This window comes from Phyllobates terribilis, unplaced genomic scaffold (genome assembly GCF_046119375.1).
Source record: "Phyllobates terribilis strain yellow unplaced genomic scaffold, ASM4611937v1 Scaffold_8__6_contigs__length_399053987, whole genome shotgun sequence".
In the NCBI taxonomy this organism is placed as follows: domain Eukaryota; kingdom Metazoa; phylum Chordata; class Amphibia; order Anura; family Dendrobatidae; genus Phyllobates; species Phyllobates terribilis.
This window is the reverse complement of record NW_027362768.1, coordinates 244,189,352-244,206,290: the sequence shown is the minus strand read 5'-3', so window position 1 is coordinate 244,206,290 and position 16,939 is coordinate 244,189,352. Positions and strand designations below refer to the sequence as shown.

At 44.1% G+C, this 16,939-nt stretch overlaps 1 protein-coding gene across 5 annotated transcripts in view; it reads right to left on the bottom strand.

The window, feature by feature from the left end:
* The window catches only part of PDE4DIP (phosphodiesterase 4D interacting protein), a 738,656-nt gene that overhangs the window by 253,592 nt on the left and 468,125 nt on the right, over positions 1–16,939 (bottom strand). For all 5 annotated transcript variants that reach the window (XM_073644096.1, XM_073644094.1, XM_073644092.1 and 2 more), the window contains 2 exons: positions 15,809–16,184; positions 15,492–15,636 (listed from right to left, as the gene is read on the bottom strand). In XM_073644096.1, the coding sequence (XP_073500197.1) occupies positions 15,492–15,636; positions 15,809–16,184 (521 nt within the window). The remainder of the gene's footprint in view (positions 1–15,491; positions 15,637–15,808; positions 16,185–16,939) is intronic.

Genomic DNA, 16,939 nt, shown 5'->3' with positions numbered 1-16,939 from the left:
ATCTTTCTGAAAGTCTTTTGCAGTCAAGCCGGGGTTCTGATTTGCCTCTCTAGCAATTCTACGAATAGCTCTCACTGAAATTTTGCTTAGTCTTCCAGACCTTATCTTGACCTCCACTGTTCGTGTTAACTGCCATTTCTTAATTACATTTCGAACTGAGGAAAGGGCAACTTGAAAATGCTTTGCTATCTTCTTATAGCCTTATCCTGCTTTGAGGCCGGCAACATTTTCAGTTTCAGAGTGTTAGGCTGCTACTTAGAAGAGGTCATGGCTGCTGCTTTTTAGCACAAGGTTAGAGGAGCCTGAGTTTTTATAAAACTGTAAAATTTGCATAATCTGGTCTTTCCTAATGATGATAGCAAACAAGCCATAACTCTAACAGGCTAATTAAGGTCTAAGGCTGTGTGCCCACTATGCGTTTTTTAAGCGTTTCTGCAGCGGCAATTCCGCTGCAGAAACACTTAAAAAACGCTTGGTAGAAGGTCTGCAATGTTTCCCAATGATAATCCGCATGTGCTGTGCACATGCTGCGGAAATTTCCGCTGCAGATTATCATTGCGGAAAAATCTGCAGCATTACCAATTATTTTGCATAAGCGCGGCGTTTTTGCCGCCATTAACTTGCATTGAATTGCTTAATATCCGCATGACTACATGTGCACATGCAGATATTAAGTGATTCAATGTGTGGATGGTACCTGGGTCTGGACTCTCCTCCAGACCCGGGTACCATAGTACCTGTAAAAAAAAAAGAATTTAAAATAAAAAAAAACATTATACTCATCTTCTGATGGCCCGCAGTCTTCTATCCAGTAGGTCTTGGCTCCCCGGTGGCTCGCGATGGTGTAAAAGGACCTTCCATGACGTCATTGAGTCATGTGACAGGTCACGCGACCGCTGATGTTGGCTGCATGGATTTATATAGTGTGACCAAGTTGTCAAGCACTTTTCCAAGTGATGCTAAAATCGCTTGGAAAGCGCTTGACAACCCGCGTGCGAAATCGCATGAGCAAAACGCGTGACAAACGCTTGTCCCTGGCTGAAAAAAACACATGTAAAATCCGCCTGCGTTTTTTCTGCCAGGGAGATGCAGAAATGCTCAGGAAAAATCCGGAGAATTTCTGCATCGTGGGCACATAGCCTAAAACCTTGGTCAAAGTTATCTGAGCACACACATCTCCAAGGGAGCCCAAACGTTTGCATCAGCCCATTTTCCTTTTTATAATTTTTAAAATGTAAGAAATTACTAGATATATATTTGCCTAAAATACACAGGAAATGTGTCATCTTTAGCTTTAGACCTTTTAGAGATAATTTCATCTTTAACTTGCTTAACTGTTCACAATAACAGTAACTTTGAAAAGGCGTGCCCAAACTTTTACATGCTACTTTTTTGTGTTAATACATGTGTTGTGTGCTCTGTGTTTTGTATATATATGTGTGTATGTGCTGTGTATCTATACGTATGTATTTGTGTGTGCTATGTTTGTACATGTGTGTGTGTGCTTTCTATATAGATATGTGTTATATGTATTTACATATGTATGTGACCATGTTTTGTGTATTATATTATTGATGTGATGTGTGTTCTCTACTGATGTGTGTGTTTAAATGTGTGTATAAGGCTGTGTGATCACGATGCGTTTTTTAAGCGTTTCCGCAGCGGCAAAAACGCTGCAGAAACGCTTAAAAAACGCTCGATAGAAGGCCTGCCATGTTCCCCAATGATAATCCACATGTGCTGTGCACATGCTGCAGAAATTTCCGCTGCGGATTATCATTGCGGAAAAAAACGCAGCACTACAAATTATTTTGCGGAAGCGCTGCGTTTTCACCGCCATCGACTTGCATTAGAACGTATGGATTACGCATCACTGTATATGTAGATGCGCAATCCACGCGTTCCAATGTGCGGATGGTACTCGGGTGTGGAGGACAGGAGACTCTCCTCCGGCCCTGGGTACCATAGAAACTGTGAAAAAAAGAATAAAATAAAAAATAAATATGATGCTTACCTTCTGATGGCCCCCGGTGCGCTCCTCCTCTCATGCCGGCAAATCGCGATGGACTGAAGGACCTGCGCTGACGTCATAGTCATGTGACGGGTCACGCGACGCTGATGTCGGCAGGTCCTTCAGTGCAGTGTACCGCGATCTGCCGGCAGTCAGCACTGAGTGAAGCAAGACAACGGGGGCCATCGGAAGGTAAGTATAGATTTATTTTTTATTTTTATACATTCTCTCGGGTCACACTATATAAATCCATGCCGTTTGCATGGATATATATAGTGTGACCAAGTTGACAAGCACTTTCCAAGTGATGCTAAAATCTCTTGGAAAGCGCTTGTCAACCTGCATGCGGAAATGCATGTGTAGAACGCTTCACATCCGCATGTCCCTGGCAGGAAAAATGCATGTACAATCCGCATGCATTTTTTTCTGCCAGGGGAGATGCAGAAACGCTCAGGAAAAATCCGGAGCATTTCTGCATCGTGGGCACATAGCCTTAGGCTGTGTGCCCACAATGCGTTTCTTAAGAGTTTCCGCAGAGGCAGAAACGCTTAAAAAACGCATGGTAGAAGGCCTGCCATGTTCCCCAATTATCATTGCGGAAAAAAACCCATCACTACCAATTATTTTGCGGAAGCGCTGCGTTTTCGCCGCCATTGACTTGCATTAGAACGCATGTATTCCGCTTCACTAGATAAGCACATGCGGAATACATGCGTTCAATGTGCGGATGGTACCCAGGTCTAGAGGAGAGGAGACTCTCCTCCGGACCCGGGTACCATAGAAACTGTAAAAAAAAAAAGAATAAAATAAAAAATAAATGCTATATTTACCTTCAGATGGCCCCCTCTGCGCTCGTCCTCCCTTGCCGGCAGATTGCGATGGACTGGAGGACCTGCGCTGACGTCATAGTCATGTGATGGGTCATTCGACGCTGACGTCGGCAGGTCCTTCAGTGTACTGCGATCTGCCGGCAGCTAGGACGGAGCGAAGCAAGACTGTGGGGGCCATCGGAAGGTAAGTATAGATTCATTTTTTTATTTTTTACCATTCTTTCGGTCACACAATATAAATCCATGCCGGTTGCATGGATTTATATAGTGTGACCTAGTTGACAAGCAGTTTCCAAGTGATGCTAAAATCGCTTGGAAAGCGCTTGACAACCCGCATGCGGAAATGCAAGTGAAGAACGCTTCACATCCACATGTCCCTGGCAGGAAAAACGCATGTACAATCCGCATGTACAATCCGCATGTACAATCCGCATGTACAATCCGCATGTGTTTTTTTCTGCCAGGGAGATGCAGAAACGCTCAGGAAAAATCCGGAGCATTTCTGCATCGTGGACACATAGCTTATAACATACAGTTTGTGTGTAAAATGCAGTGTGTGTTATGTACTGATGTGTGCGTAACATAGAGTGTTTTTGTCACATATAGTGTGTGCATGTGTATCCACATTTATAAATACCAGGTGCACAGACATGAGTTTGTATGTGTAAACATGTCGGCAATCATCCAATGAAGGAGTGAAATGTTACTCATTTATCGGGTGATTGGATTGTTTCTGCCAGTTTAGAAATCATTGTATTCGGCAGCACATCGTCCAGTGTAAACAGGAGATGTTTTGCTGATAACATGATATTAGCATGATATGTATGGGGACAGAATGATCTAATAGTAATTATTATATGTCAATCATTCTTACTAGTGATGAGCGAGCATGCTCGCCATTATTCGTTACTCGCCCGTTCATCACAGTGCCCGAGATGCTCGGCGAGTAATTTTGAAATGCTTGGGCGCGAGCTTGAGTCCTCGCCCCGCATGTTGGGCGCATTTTAGGCAGCCAATTAAGATGTAGGTATTGTCTGACAGTCACTGTAATGCCGTAGCCATGTTGGTCGTGGCATTACTGTGATTGGCTGCCCGCAGAGCGTCATCATGTCTATGTAAGACCCGGGACCCTATGCTTGTCACAGTTTATCGGTCAAAGACACAAAGTAGGGAGAACTGAAGCTGAGTGAGGGAGAGAATTGGCGGTTATTTTAAACTGAGACTCTACACCACTATTAGAAATCTACTCTAACAGTCCTTGTAAGGACTTTTTCTGAAGAAAATATTAATCCTGCTGATAGCACTAGTTAGGCAGAGTTTGTGGAGAGCTAGTATAGTACAGAATAGGGTCCATTGCACATTCTTTCTGCTGATGGAACTCCTATCAAAAGCCCTAGTTATCAGGGCTGATAATATTCTTTTTGCTCTTAATCCTGCTAATTTTGGTGAAAAGCAACATAATACACCATTTTTACTGCTCCATTTGCTTGTTAACAGCATACAGCCAGATTTGGTTGATTTTAATAGCATTGCTGTATTGTGGAAGCAAAGAAACTTGTCCATCTCAGGTGGTGTGAGGAAACACACTTTGTCAGACCTTGCAGCTCTCTGGCGCCCCCTTATCCTGCTGGTTGAACACGGTATTGACCGAGGATAAGCACGGGTGCAGCAGCTCTAATTTATGTCGACTATTGCGGCACGTGATGTGACAGGACGTATATATACCACCAGTTCCTTCCAGGAACGTATATATACCTCTGACCAGCCACCCTCAAACCACAATATCACATAAATACTGGTATACTGCCACCACCGATCGCTTAACAGGTGGATAGGGTACCCGTTAGGTAACGTGAATTAGCGGGTGAGGAAAGTGTTTGCTCGATATAGGACAAGAAGAATGAAGCTGGTAAGTAATAATGATTTTTACTCCCGAAAGTGGGGCAGTGTTTACAAAATATATACAAGATATTATAAAAGAGACAATTTACATATATGCATAAACAGTTATTAAAATGAAAGGGATAAGTAATAGCAAAACCTGTGCCACGTGGTGATGGTCTCAGATTCTGTGGGGGGGACGGCTCCCCGGAAAGTAGATGTGATTCCTCCACGCAGCATGTAGGGCATGTGTCTGACGTCCCTGGTTGGAATGACTTGGTAAATGGCCGTTCTGGTTTTTACTAAAGGGGCCAAACGATTAGGAAACACCCATGTTGTTTACCTCACACGGGGGCTCGGTTTTGTGAAACCACCCAGCTGCATAGAACATAAAAACCTTCAGATTTCATATCTTTGTGTGGGGGGGTCCCACATCCAAGATGGAGACATCGTGTTGGCCGTCACCAGTATTCATGAAGATTGATATCAAATATGAAAGCTCAAAATCCATTATCCCAGTTCCCGGTCATTTCTCAGTTATGCAAGATATACTATTATAATGGGAAAAAGGTGAGCATTCCAAAAATGTGGTCCCGGTGTTTGTGACCGTCATGTGCATTATTAAAATCGACATTAAACGTTTGTAAAGCTAAACAATAGAATTGGAGGGAAAAATCCAGGGTATACCAGTATACTTGCTCTGGGCTGAGGTTTTATGGCGTCATAAAAATTCCTGGGTTGGGGGAAGCTACAGTGAGTCCTATGTCTTACAAATGGACAGGGGGGTGGAAATTTAGGACATCTCTCATTTTTAAAACTCGGACAAAAATACATTTTGCCTGACAGGTGGTCAAATATTCCTGCAGTAATAATCCTGATTTTTTTTTCAAGCTGCAAAATATTAAAGTCCATTTAAAATGGACAAGGCGCGTGGCAAGTGACGGGGAGGAATATGTGATGCTGATGGCTCACCCAGAGGCTGAGGCCATGGGCAAGATGAAACTGTGCCTGCTGAGGGAGCACAACAAACACCCACATCATGTCGATCTACCTTCCAGTCCCAGTTTCTAGGAGGCCACGGAACACCACTCTTGAAGCCAGAGCAGTGTGAAAAGGTTGTTGGTTGGATAGCAGATAATGCTTCCAGTCAGTTTGCCACCACCATCACCACCCTGTCTTCCACACGGTCCAGTCTCTGTAGCTGTGAGTCTGGACCACATATTCCTCACCCTGATCCTTCATCCTCCCACCATGCCGAGCGCCCGGAGACAAGTGATCCGACACTTGGACACTCTGAAGAGCTGTTCAGATTTCCATTCATAGATTCTGGCCTCTCGCTAGGTCCACTTCAAGCGGGCCAAGAGGAGATCGCATGTAGCGATGCCCAAATATTTGAGCAGCCAAGGTCACATGAAGGCGACGGTGGGAAATTCAATTACTGTCACTACAGGTGGATGATGATGATGATGAGATACAATTGCCAGCAAGTCAGGAGGAGGCCCACGGTGTGTACATTGAAAGACAAGTTGGTGGACAATGAAGTCAGTGACCCAACCTGGCAAGGTGACATGCATAGCAAGGACAGCAGCACAGAGGGGGAGGGAGGCGTAGCATGACAACAGGCAGGAAGAAGTAGTGGGGTGGCCACAGACACAAGGTGGGCAACTGTTCCCCAAAACACCAATACCAGGGAAGTTGCCAGTCCAACTGTTAGATCTTCCCGAGTCTGGCTCTTTTCTAAAGACTGTCCAGTTAACTGCAAAAATGCCATTTGCAACATTTGCCATGCCAGCATCAGCAGGGGCAGCACAACTACCAGCCTGACCACTACCAGCATGCTCAAGCACGTGGCAGCAAGGCACCCGACTAGTTGGGCCAAACGCCAGAGTCCAGAAACAGTGTCTGTAGATGACACCACTGCCTCTTCCCCTGTTGCATGTGCACGCCAAGCCACCGTCCATGATGCAGGTGAAGATGCCTCCCACTCTGCACATGTTGTTGCACACTGTTGCACAACCATCACCGTCAGCAACCATGTCCATGTCCTTGTCCCAGCACAGTGTTCAGTTGTCCCTACCCCAGTCCTTTGAACTCAAGTGCAAATACGCAGCCAACCACCCACAGTCCACAACACTAAACTGCCACATTTCTCAACTACTTGCACTAGAAATGTAGCCTTTTAGGCTCGTGGAGACGCAAGCTTTCCGGAACCTCATGGCGGCGGACATCCCTCGATACTCGGTCCCAGCCGCCACTATTTCTCTGTGTGTGCCGTCCCTGCCTTACACAAGCATGTGCCTCAGAACATTACCCGTGCCCTAAACAACGCAGTTACTGGGAAGGTCCACCTAACCATGGACACGTGGACAAGTGTTTGTGGCTAGGGATGGTACATCTCACTGACGGCACATTCAGATAATATTGTGGAAGCCAGGACCCAGTCAGACCCTGGGATGGAACAAATCCACCCGACGCAGAGGATTGCGGGCTCTGGGTCAATCATGGTTGCCCCCACATTCTACAGCTCCTGCACCTCCTCCTCTTCCTCTTCAGCCTCCATCTCTGAAATGACCACATCAGTCAGGAGCTGCAAGCATAGCAGCACTGCCTCGGCCAAGCGGCAACAGGCTGTGCTAAAACTAATATGCTTAGGTGACAAACAGAACACAGCTGCAGAGTTGTTGAAAACTATAACAGAGCAGGCAGCTCTGTGTCTCTCACCGCTGAACCTACAGCCAGGCATGGTCATGTGTGACAATGGCCGGAACTTGGTGGCGGCTCTGAACCTTGGCAACCTCGCACATGTACCATGCCTGGCCCATGGGCTCAACCTAGTGGTTCAGTGGTTTCTCAAAACCTACCTGGATCAGCCTGAGCAGCTTGTGAAAGTACGTCATGAGTGTGACTATTTCAGAAAGTCAGTTACAGCTTCCGCCGCCCTCGCCGTGCTTCAGCAGCATTTGCAGTTTCCAGCTCACCGACTGGTGTGCGATGTTACCATGCATTGGAAATGCAGCAGAGGGCAGTTGTTGAGTACCAGCTTCAACACGCCCATCGGTATTAAGGTCAGCCTCCGCACATAAGAGCTGATGAGTGGTCATGGATGTCTGACATCTGTGCCATCCTCCAAAACTTTGAGGACTCCGCCAAGATGGTGAGCGGCGATGACGCCATATTTAGCGTCACCATCCCGCTTCTCTGTCTACTGAAACACTCACTGCTCACAATTAAAGAGGAGGCACTGCAGTCGGAGCACGATAAGATAGAGAAAGGAACTATACAGGGTGTTGCTACATAGTCCAGCCTCATCTCAACGCGGATTGGGTGATAATGAAAAGAAGGAGGAACAGGAGCTGGTTTCCTGCGCTACAGACAGTACTACCCACAAGACATTCATACTATCTGTTCAGCATGGATGGCCTGAGGAGAGGGAGAACGAGGAGGAGTATGTGGAGGAGAATATGGACAGTTGTCCTTTTGGTGAGGACAGGAAAGTCTTGGCTGTTCCACTGCCTTTCGGGTGACCATCGCGTTGTATACATTTTGGGTGACAGTAATTACTGGTTGGTCACACTTCTAGACCCGTGCTACAAGGAGAACTTTCTATCTCTCCTTCCCATGGCGGAGAGGTCTAATAAAATGTTGCAGAACCAGAAGGCCCTTGTTGAAGAATTATTAAATAATTCAAAACTGACAAAGCTGGCGGCAGAGATCATAGTTCCTTAGACAACCAAGGAGTACTGGCGAGGGAGACACAAACCAGATGCAGCAGAGGCAGAGGAACACTGTCAAAGGTCTGGGACAGTTTTCTCAGCCCCTCCCAGTGCCCATCCAAGAGAAAAGACAAATACCGGCACTCACGTGTGGTGAATTAAGCCTCTTTATTCCACACACCTCAGTTGAGGCTTAATTCACCACACGTGAGTGTCGGGATTTGTCTTTTCTCTTGGATGTATTACTTCCTCCATGAGCACCACATGAGGACACAGAGTGCCGACTATTTTCTTTTTCTATACCCTCCCAGCGCCCAGACCATGATGTACGGGGTACTCTGACAAGGAGGGAAAAGTTTTGGAAGATGCTGAAGCAGTACTTTGCCAACCGTACTAGCGTCCTCCATCATTCCTCTCTGCCGTATAACTATTGGGTATCCAAGCTGGACACGTGGCATGAACTGTCTCTCTATGCCTTAGAAGTTCTGGCCTGCCTTTCCGCTAGCATTTTGTCAGCGTGGGTTTTTAGTGCAGCCGGGGGTACTATAACTGATAGGCGCATCCGCCTTGCAACTGAAAATGCTGACAGGCTGACTCTTATCAAAATGAACAAGGGCTGGATTGGGGCAGACTTCTCGATACCACCGGATAATAGCAGTGGAACATAAATTAAATCCAGTGGGTATTTTTTGGGGTGGTCTATTCCCATGCACCTCTTCATGCCCAGACATTCGTATATGCTTCATGATTTTGGCTATTTTATGTCACCCTCCTCCTTCTCCTCATCCTCCTCCACCATATCAACAGGGTGACCATCATGCAACACGCACATAATTTTTTTTTAAGTGTGTTTATGATGCCCGTAGGAACTATTTTTCGAGGACTACCTCTAACATTCCGTATGTTATACAGTATGTTCATGTATGCAATATGTTCATGTATACCCCCCAGGGGTAAATGTTTTTCAGCCCATTCACTTAGTGCATGAGCATTACCAGTATAGGAGACCCACTTCTTAATAATGGAAACAATTTTTTTAATGAGGCCCTCCTCTACGTCTCTTCAAAGGGGTATTGGAGTGTGTCCTAATTTTCAGCAGCTCTTGCCGTCACTGCATACGCAATAACAGTATAGGAGACCCACTCCTTTATAATGGGAACATTTTTTTAATGATGCCCACCTCTAATTTTCTTCAAAGGAGTATAAAAATGCGTCCTAATTTTTGGCAGCCCTTGCAGTCACTGCAAACGCAATAACAGTATAGGAGACCCATTCCTTTATAATGGGAATATTTTTTTAATGATGCCCTCCTCTACGTCTCTTCAAAGAGGTACTGGAGTGCGTCCTAATTTTTGGCTGCCCTTGAACTTGCTGCATACGCAATAACAGTAGAGGAGACCCACTCCTTTAGAAGAGAAAAAAAAAGTACTGAGGCTCTTCACTACGTCTATTTAATGTGACATTGGAGTGCATCCTAATTTTGAGCAGCCTTTGAGCTTGCTGTATATGAAATAACAGTATAGGAGACCCACTCCTACGTTATATGTTGCAGTACCAGATGCGCTTGTTGAAGAATTATTTTAAAAAATCCCATCTGACAACGCTGGCGGCAGAGGTCACAGTGTCTTGGACAACCTAGGAGTACAGATGAAGGAGAAACAAAGCAGATGCAGCAGAGGCAGGGGAGCGCTGTCAAAGTTCTAGGACAGGTTTTTCAAACCCTCCCAGCGCCCAGGCCCTGATGTATGGGTTAGTCTAACAAGAAGGGAAAAGCTTTGTAAGATGCTGAAGTACTACCTTGGGGACCATACCATCATACTCTGTGATTCCTCAGTGCCTTACAACTATTGGGTATCCAAGCTTGACATGTGGCATGAACTGTCTCTATATGCCTTGGAGGTCCTGGCTGCTAGCGTTTTGTCAGAGATGGTTTTTAATGCCGCTGGGGGTATTATAACATATACACAATAACAGTATAGGAGATCCACTCCTTAATAATGGGAAGGCCAATTCAAATCGATTCTATATTCTAAACTATTACCTCTCTTATCTGAATTTTTTTTACAAGTGAGCTATCGCAGTATGGATAGCGTATTACACCAGTCCAGCCAGGTATTATTGCCTTATACTGCGTACTGCTGCAAAAAAAAAAATCTGTTCTATTCCCTATTGATACCGCTGTTAGATGCATTTACAATAGGGACAGGTGCAAGGTATCAGCTGGAGAGGAGTGTTGTTCATTGTTGTCAAATACATCTCTTCCACAGTGCATTACTTGATACTTTCTATGCACTCGTTGACCGATTCATAATTTTTAATTGTGATCTGTAATTAGGAAATGATGAAAGCAAACAGTGTTGCTTGCTTTCCTCCATAGTTTGGTGGCGCAATGTACCAAAAAAACCTCTTCGGAGCCAGTTAAATTCTATTTTCTATTGTGCTATATTACCTCTCTTATCTGACATTCGTGTACAGGTGACCTATAGCAGTTGTGATAGTGTCTTACAGGCATCTAGTCAGGGATTATTGTATTATACTCTGTGCTGAAAAAAAAAATTCCCTATTGATAACCCTGGATTGATGGTATTATCTTCTGAAAATGAGTGTTCATTCTGGTCGCATACATCCCTACAACAATCAATAACTTGACAGATTTTTTCCATGCACTCGTTGACCGATTCATAATTTTTAATGGTGATCTGTAATTAGAAAATGATGAAAACAGAAAGGGTCGCTTGCATTCCCTCACAGTTTGGTAGTGCAATGTACCAAAACAAACTCTTTGGAGATGGTTAAATTAAATTTTCTATTGTACTTTATTATCTCTCTTATTTGCCATTTGTGTACGGGTAAACTATAGCAGTTGGGATAGCATCTTACAGGCATGTAGTCAGGGATTATTGTATTATACTCCGTGATGAAAAAATATATATATATACAGTACAGACCAAAAGTTTGGACACACCTTCTCATTTAAAGATTTTTCTGTATTTTCATGACTATGAAAATTGTACATTCACATTGAAGGCATCAAAACTATGAATTAACACATGTGGAATTATATACTTAACAAAAAAGTGTGAAACAACTGAAAATATGTCTTATATTCTAGGTTCTTCAACGTAGCCACCTTTTGTTTTGATGACTGCTTTGCACACTCTTGGCATTCTCTTGATGAGCTTCAAGAGGTAGTCACCGGAAATGGTTTTCACTTCACAGGTGTTCCCTGTCAGGTTTAATAAGTGGGATTTCTTGCCTTATAATATTATAGTTGTGTTGTGCAGAAGTCAGGTGGATACACAGCTGATAGCCGTACTGAATAGACTGTTAGAATTTGTATTATGGCAAGAAAAAAGCAGCTAAGTAAAGAAAAACGAGTGGCCATCATTACTTTAAGAAATGAAGGTCAGTCAGTCCGAAAAATTGGGAAAACTTTGAAAGTGTCCCCAAGTGCAGTTACAAAAACCATCAAGCGCTACAAAGAAACTGGCTCACATGAGGACCGCCCCAGGAAAGGAAGATAAAGAGTCACCTCTGCTTCTGAGGATAAGTTTATCCGATCACCAGCCTCAGAAATCGCAGGTTAACAGCAGCTCAGATTAGAGAACAGGTCAATGCCACACAGAGTTCTAGCAGCAGACACATCTCTTCAACAACTGTTAAGAGGAGACTTTGTGCAGCAGGCCTTCATGGTAAAATAGCTGCTAGGAAACCACTGCTAAGGACAGGTGTGGCACCCCAGGGGTCTGGTTTCCCACAGTAATGTAATGTTATGTCTGAGAGCAGGTGGGAGGTCCTTTGGTCAGGGATCCTGTGCATGCCACACCTCCTGCCCAGTCTTGGGAGGGGAAGAACTTCCCCTATATAAACCCGGGGCTGAAGCAGGGTTAGTCAGTCAAGGAGAGTAGAGACAAGAAACAGTCACAGGAAGAAACAGCAGAAGCTCAGTGGGAGCAATATTACTACAAGTCAGGGGCTGGCAGCTGCAGAGCTCGCCCTGACTGAGAAGCTTTCTCACCGGACCTGGCGTCCGAGGCTGTGGGGACTAACTCTTACCCAGCAGCAGAAGCCGACTGGCAGGGGATTTCAGGTCCCCAGGCCCAGAAACCCGAAGGCACGGTCACACGCGTGGGACCAGCAGCGCCATCGTGGAGCGGAAGCCATAGAAGGCCCCGAGTCACCGGCCATACGGGTGAGCACCACACGGTACACTCAGGGACGTGGGCTACTTATATCCGCTTCTAGCAAGGTAGCCAGAAGAGTACAGTCAGTTTGGGAGGCCTACAACTCCGCCTGGCCAGGGGAGATCCCATCTGCTCAAGGACTGACCAGGCCCCGTTCGCTAGCAAGTACTCCGGGAGGGTCTATCGTTGTTACCAGTAAAGACCCTGAATTACACCGCACCGTCTCTGAGTGGTTCCTGCTACCCCCATCTTCCACGTCGGCTGCCCTGAGGCCATACCCCTCCCGTTGGGGGTTATACTATCACGCTGCACAATTCTACACCGGCCTCAGCGGTCTGCCCTGCAGCGGCAGCTCCATAGCTGCAGATCAACGGGTGGCGTAGTCGACACTCAAATAACATCTATCAAGACTGCCACACATCGAGTTTGACTCCCTGGGCACGGACCGGGTCCCCGCCACTCGGAGACTACAACCCTCATCTGATCCGGTTCCAGGTAAGCCCCGTGCGCGAGACGCTGCGCAACACAGCAGGCCCAGGGGCGCGTCACAGGCAACAAGTAGAAGAGACTTGTTTGGGCTAAAGAACACAAGGAATGGACATTAGACCAGTGAAAATCTGTGCTTTGGTCTGATGAGTCCAAATTTGAGATCTTTGGTTCCAACCACCGTGTCTTTGTGCGACACAGAAAAGGTGAACGGATGGACTCTACATGCCTGGTTCCCACCGTGAAGCATGGAGGAGGAGGTATGATGGTGTGGGGGTGCTTTGCTGGTGACACTGTTGGGGATTTATTCAAAATTGAAGGCATACTGAACCAGCATGGCTACCACAGCATCTTGCAGCGGAATGCTATTCCATCCGGTTTGCGTTTAGTTGGACCATCATTTATTTTTCAACAGGACAATGACCCCAAACACACCTCCAGGCTCTGTAAGGGCTATTTGACCAAGAAGGAGAGTGATGGGGTGCTACGCCAGATGACCTGGCCTCCACAGTCACTAGACCTGAACCCAATCGAGGTGATTTGGGGTGAGCTGGACCGCAGAGTGAAGGCAAAAGGGCCACAAGTGCTAAGCATCTCTGGGAACTCCTTCAAGATTGTTGGAAGACCATTTCCAGTGACTACCTCTTGAAGCTCATTAAGAGAATGCCAAGAGTGTGCAAAGCAGCCATCAAAGCAAAAGGTGGCTACTTTGAAGAACCTAGAATATAAGACATATTTTCAGTTGTTTCACACTTTTTTGTTAAGTATATAATTCCACATGTGTTAATTCATAGTTTTGATGCCTTCAGTGTGAATGTACAATTTTCAAAGTCATGAAAATACAGAAAAATCTTTAAATGAGGTGTGTCCAAACTTTTGGTCTGTACTGTATATTTCTTACTGATAACGCTGTTAGCTGCTTTTAAAATAGGGACACGTGCTAGATTGTATTATCAGCTGAAAATGAGTGTTCATTTTAGAGGTGTCTGATCATGTCTCACACACCACATGGCCAGATAAGGTAGTAAAATGTTAAAATTACATTTACTGGTGAATATATTTTTCACCGTTGAAAGAAATGCAAAAGTGAAAAAAACGCATCAAAAACTCTACGTGTGAACATAACCCAAGGTGTGGAGGAGCATTTTTGTTTTTGGTTATTTATTTTGCCTTATATTATTATTATTACTCATTATTATACCGCCATTTATTCCATGGTGCCTTACATGTGAAAAAGGGGGTATACATAGCAGAAACAATTACAAAAATCTTGAACAAAAACGCAATGGCAAACTGGTACAGGAGGAGAGAGGACCCTGGCCACGAGGGCTCACAGTCTACAAGGGAGTGGTGAGAATACAGTAGGTGGGAATATATAAGTCATTACCCTGGAAAGAATGTTTCTTAACATTCTTTCCAGGAAAATCCATTTTTGCTTTGTTTTTGTTTGTTTTATTGTCAGTCCGTAAAAGTGGCGCAATACTCTGACAACATTGTTCACAGCGGTGACCTGGGAGTCAGAGATGCTTCAAAGGGTTTTCCCCATGCTGTCCCCATGTCATTTGAGCACTGTTTCCATCGATTTGACCAATTTTTAGGCCCACTCCAGACCTCTGAGAGGGGTCAGCCGGAAAAATGCTCGAGTTTCCCATTGACATACATTGGGCTCGTTACTTGGGTCGAGCACCTGAGCATTACGATTTGCTCAACCCAGCAACGAGTACCTGAGCATTTTATTGCTCGCTCATTATTATTGATTTTGCTTGTTTAACCATCTGAAATCAGCTTGTGTAAATGCCCCATACCATGTTTCGTGTGATGGTACAATACGTCAGCATTTGAGGCCCCATTTTTAACTTTTGCCCAGGGCTCCACTTTGTCCCAAACCGACCCAGATTATGGGAAAGTTAGGTTTCCTAAAATTCTGAGAGACATTATTAAGAAAATTGACCTTAATTGACCTCATAGAATGTTCTGTGCATTCCCTATGACAGGCCACTGAGGAAAGAGAGTCTATGAGCTACTACCCCTCCTAACCCCATCCCTTCCCCTTTCACACACCCCTGCTAATTGTCTGATCTTGTGTTATCTGTCTCCATCCTTATTAAAAAAAAATGGTGTTAACTCCAATTTACAATAATCCTGGTGGTTATGGGATGATGTATCAATCTAAAATGAGGCTCACAGCAGTCAAATAAAAAATGTTTTTCAGGATTTTCTTTTATTGGTAAAACTTGGTAAAAAAAAACTTGGTTGGCAAAAATAAACACCAGAAAAAAATAAAACTAATAAAAAGTTTAGACAATAGGCTAAACTATTATGGCTCTCCAAATAATCCTAGCTCCTTACACAATCTTCAATTTACTAAAAAAAAAAAAATACATACCTAAATGGGATTCATTTTGTCTTTCATTCAATGAAAGTGATGTGTTTTGATGCTTGGTGTTTGGAGTCTCAAACAGAACCTGCTGTGGGTAATTCTGTATACTGCTGTGTGCCGAAGAGCAACTGCTTGCTGGACAGTTTTCATCCTGCAAAAACAAAACGTGAAAAAGTCTAGGTCTAAAGTTATATATATTGGAAATACAAAATGCTTTTATCCATTTAAGATCACTACAAACACATCAAATGACCAACACAAGGCCAACAAAACTATTGTATTGCAACAGAAAAGAAAAATTTAAAAATTCAGCATATGCTTACCAATAAATAAAATCTCCCAGGAGCTGTTTTCTTAGGAATTTTTAATTCTTCATTTACTGGATTTGATCCACTTAAGCTTCTCTTTAAAGACGTTAATCTTGACTGACTTGAGTGTGCAGGATATATGTCTGTACCTATACACTTCTTTACTTTGGAGTCATTGGTGATTGGGTTTGACTTCACAGTGTTCTTGCTCTCCAGCTTTCCCACAAAGTATTGATTCTTGTCATCTAAATTTATTTGTGCTTTTTGCTGTCTAAGCTCTTTTGCCAAATCCATTCCTTCTTCTATCTCCATTTTTTCTATCCGCTGTTGTGATGTCCCACTTGCCTTTTCCACATTTAAATTTAACTGCTTCTGATCACGCTTCAAATGTCTGCAATTAATGGTAAAATAAAATAATAACAATTGTCAGTTACAGCCAGGCTCACGCAGTTATCAGATGGGTGCATTTTGATGTACAGTGGGTGAAATAAGTATTGAACACATCACCAATTTTATAAGAAAATATATTTCTAAAGGTGCTGTTGACATGAAATTCTCACCAGATGTTGGTAACAACCCATCCAATCCACACAGGCAAAGAAATCACCATAGATGTCCATAAATTAAGTTATGTGTAATAATGAGAAATGACACATTGAAAAGTTATTGCACACGCTTACTGAAATTTAATTAACACTTTGTACAAGATCCCTTTTGGTGATGACAGCATCAAGATGCCTCCTGTATGGAGAAACTAGTTGCATGCAGTGCTCAGGTGTGATTTTGGCCCATTCTTCCACATAAACACTTTTTAAATCCTGAAGGTTTCATGGGCTCCTTCTATGAAATCTGCACTTTAGTTGCTTCCAAAAATCTTCTATTGGATTCAGGTCACGTAATTGGCTGGTTCATTCTAGCAGCTTTATTTTCTTTCTCTGAAACCAATTGAGAGTTTTTTTGGCTGTGTGTTTGGGATCATTGGCCTGCTGAACTGTCCAACCTCATTTCATCTTCATCATCCTGGTAGATCGTGCAGATTTTTATCAAGAATGTCTCTGTACATTTGTCCATTCATCAATGCTTCAATTATATGAAGATTGCCAGTGCTGAAAATGCAGAAAAACAGCCCCACAGCATGCTGTTCCC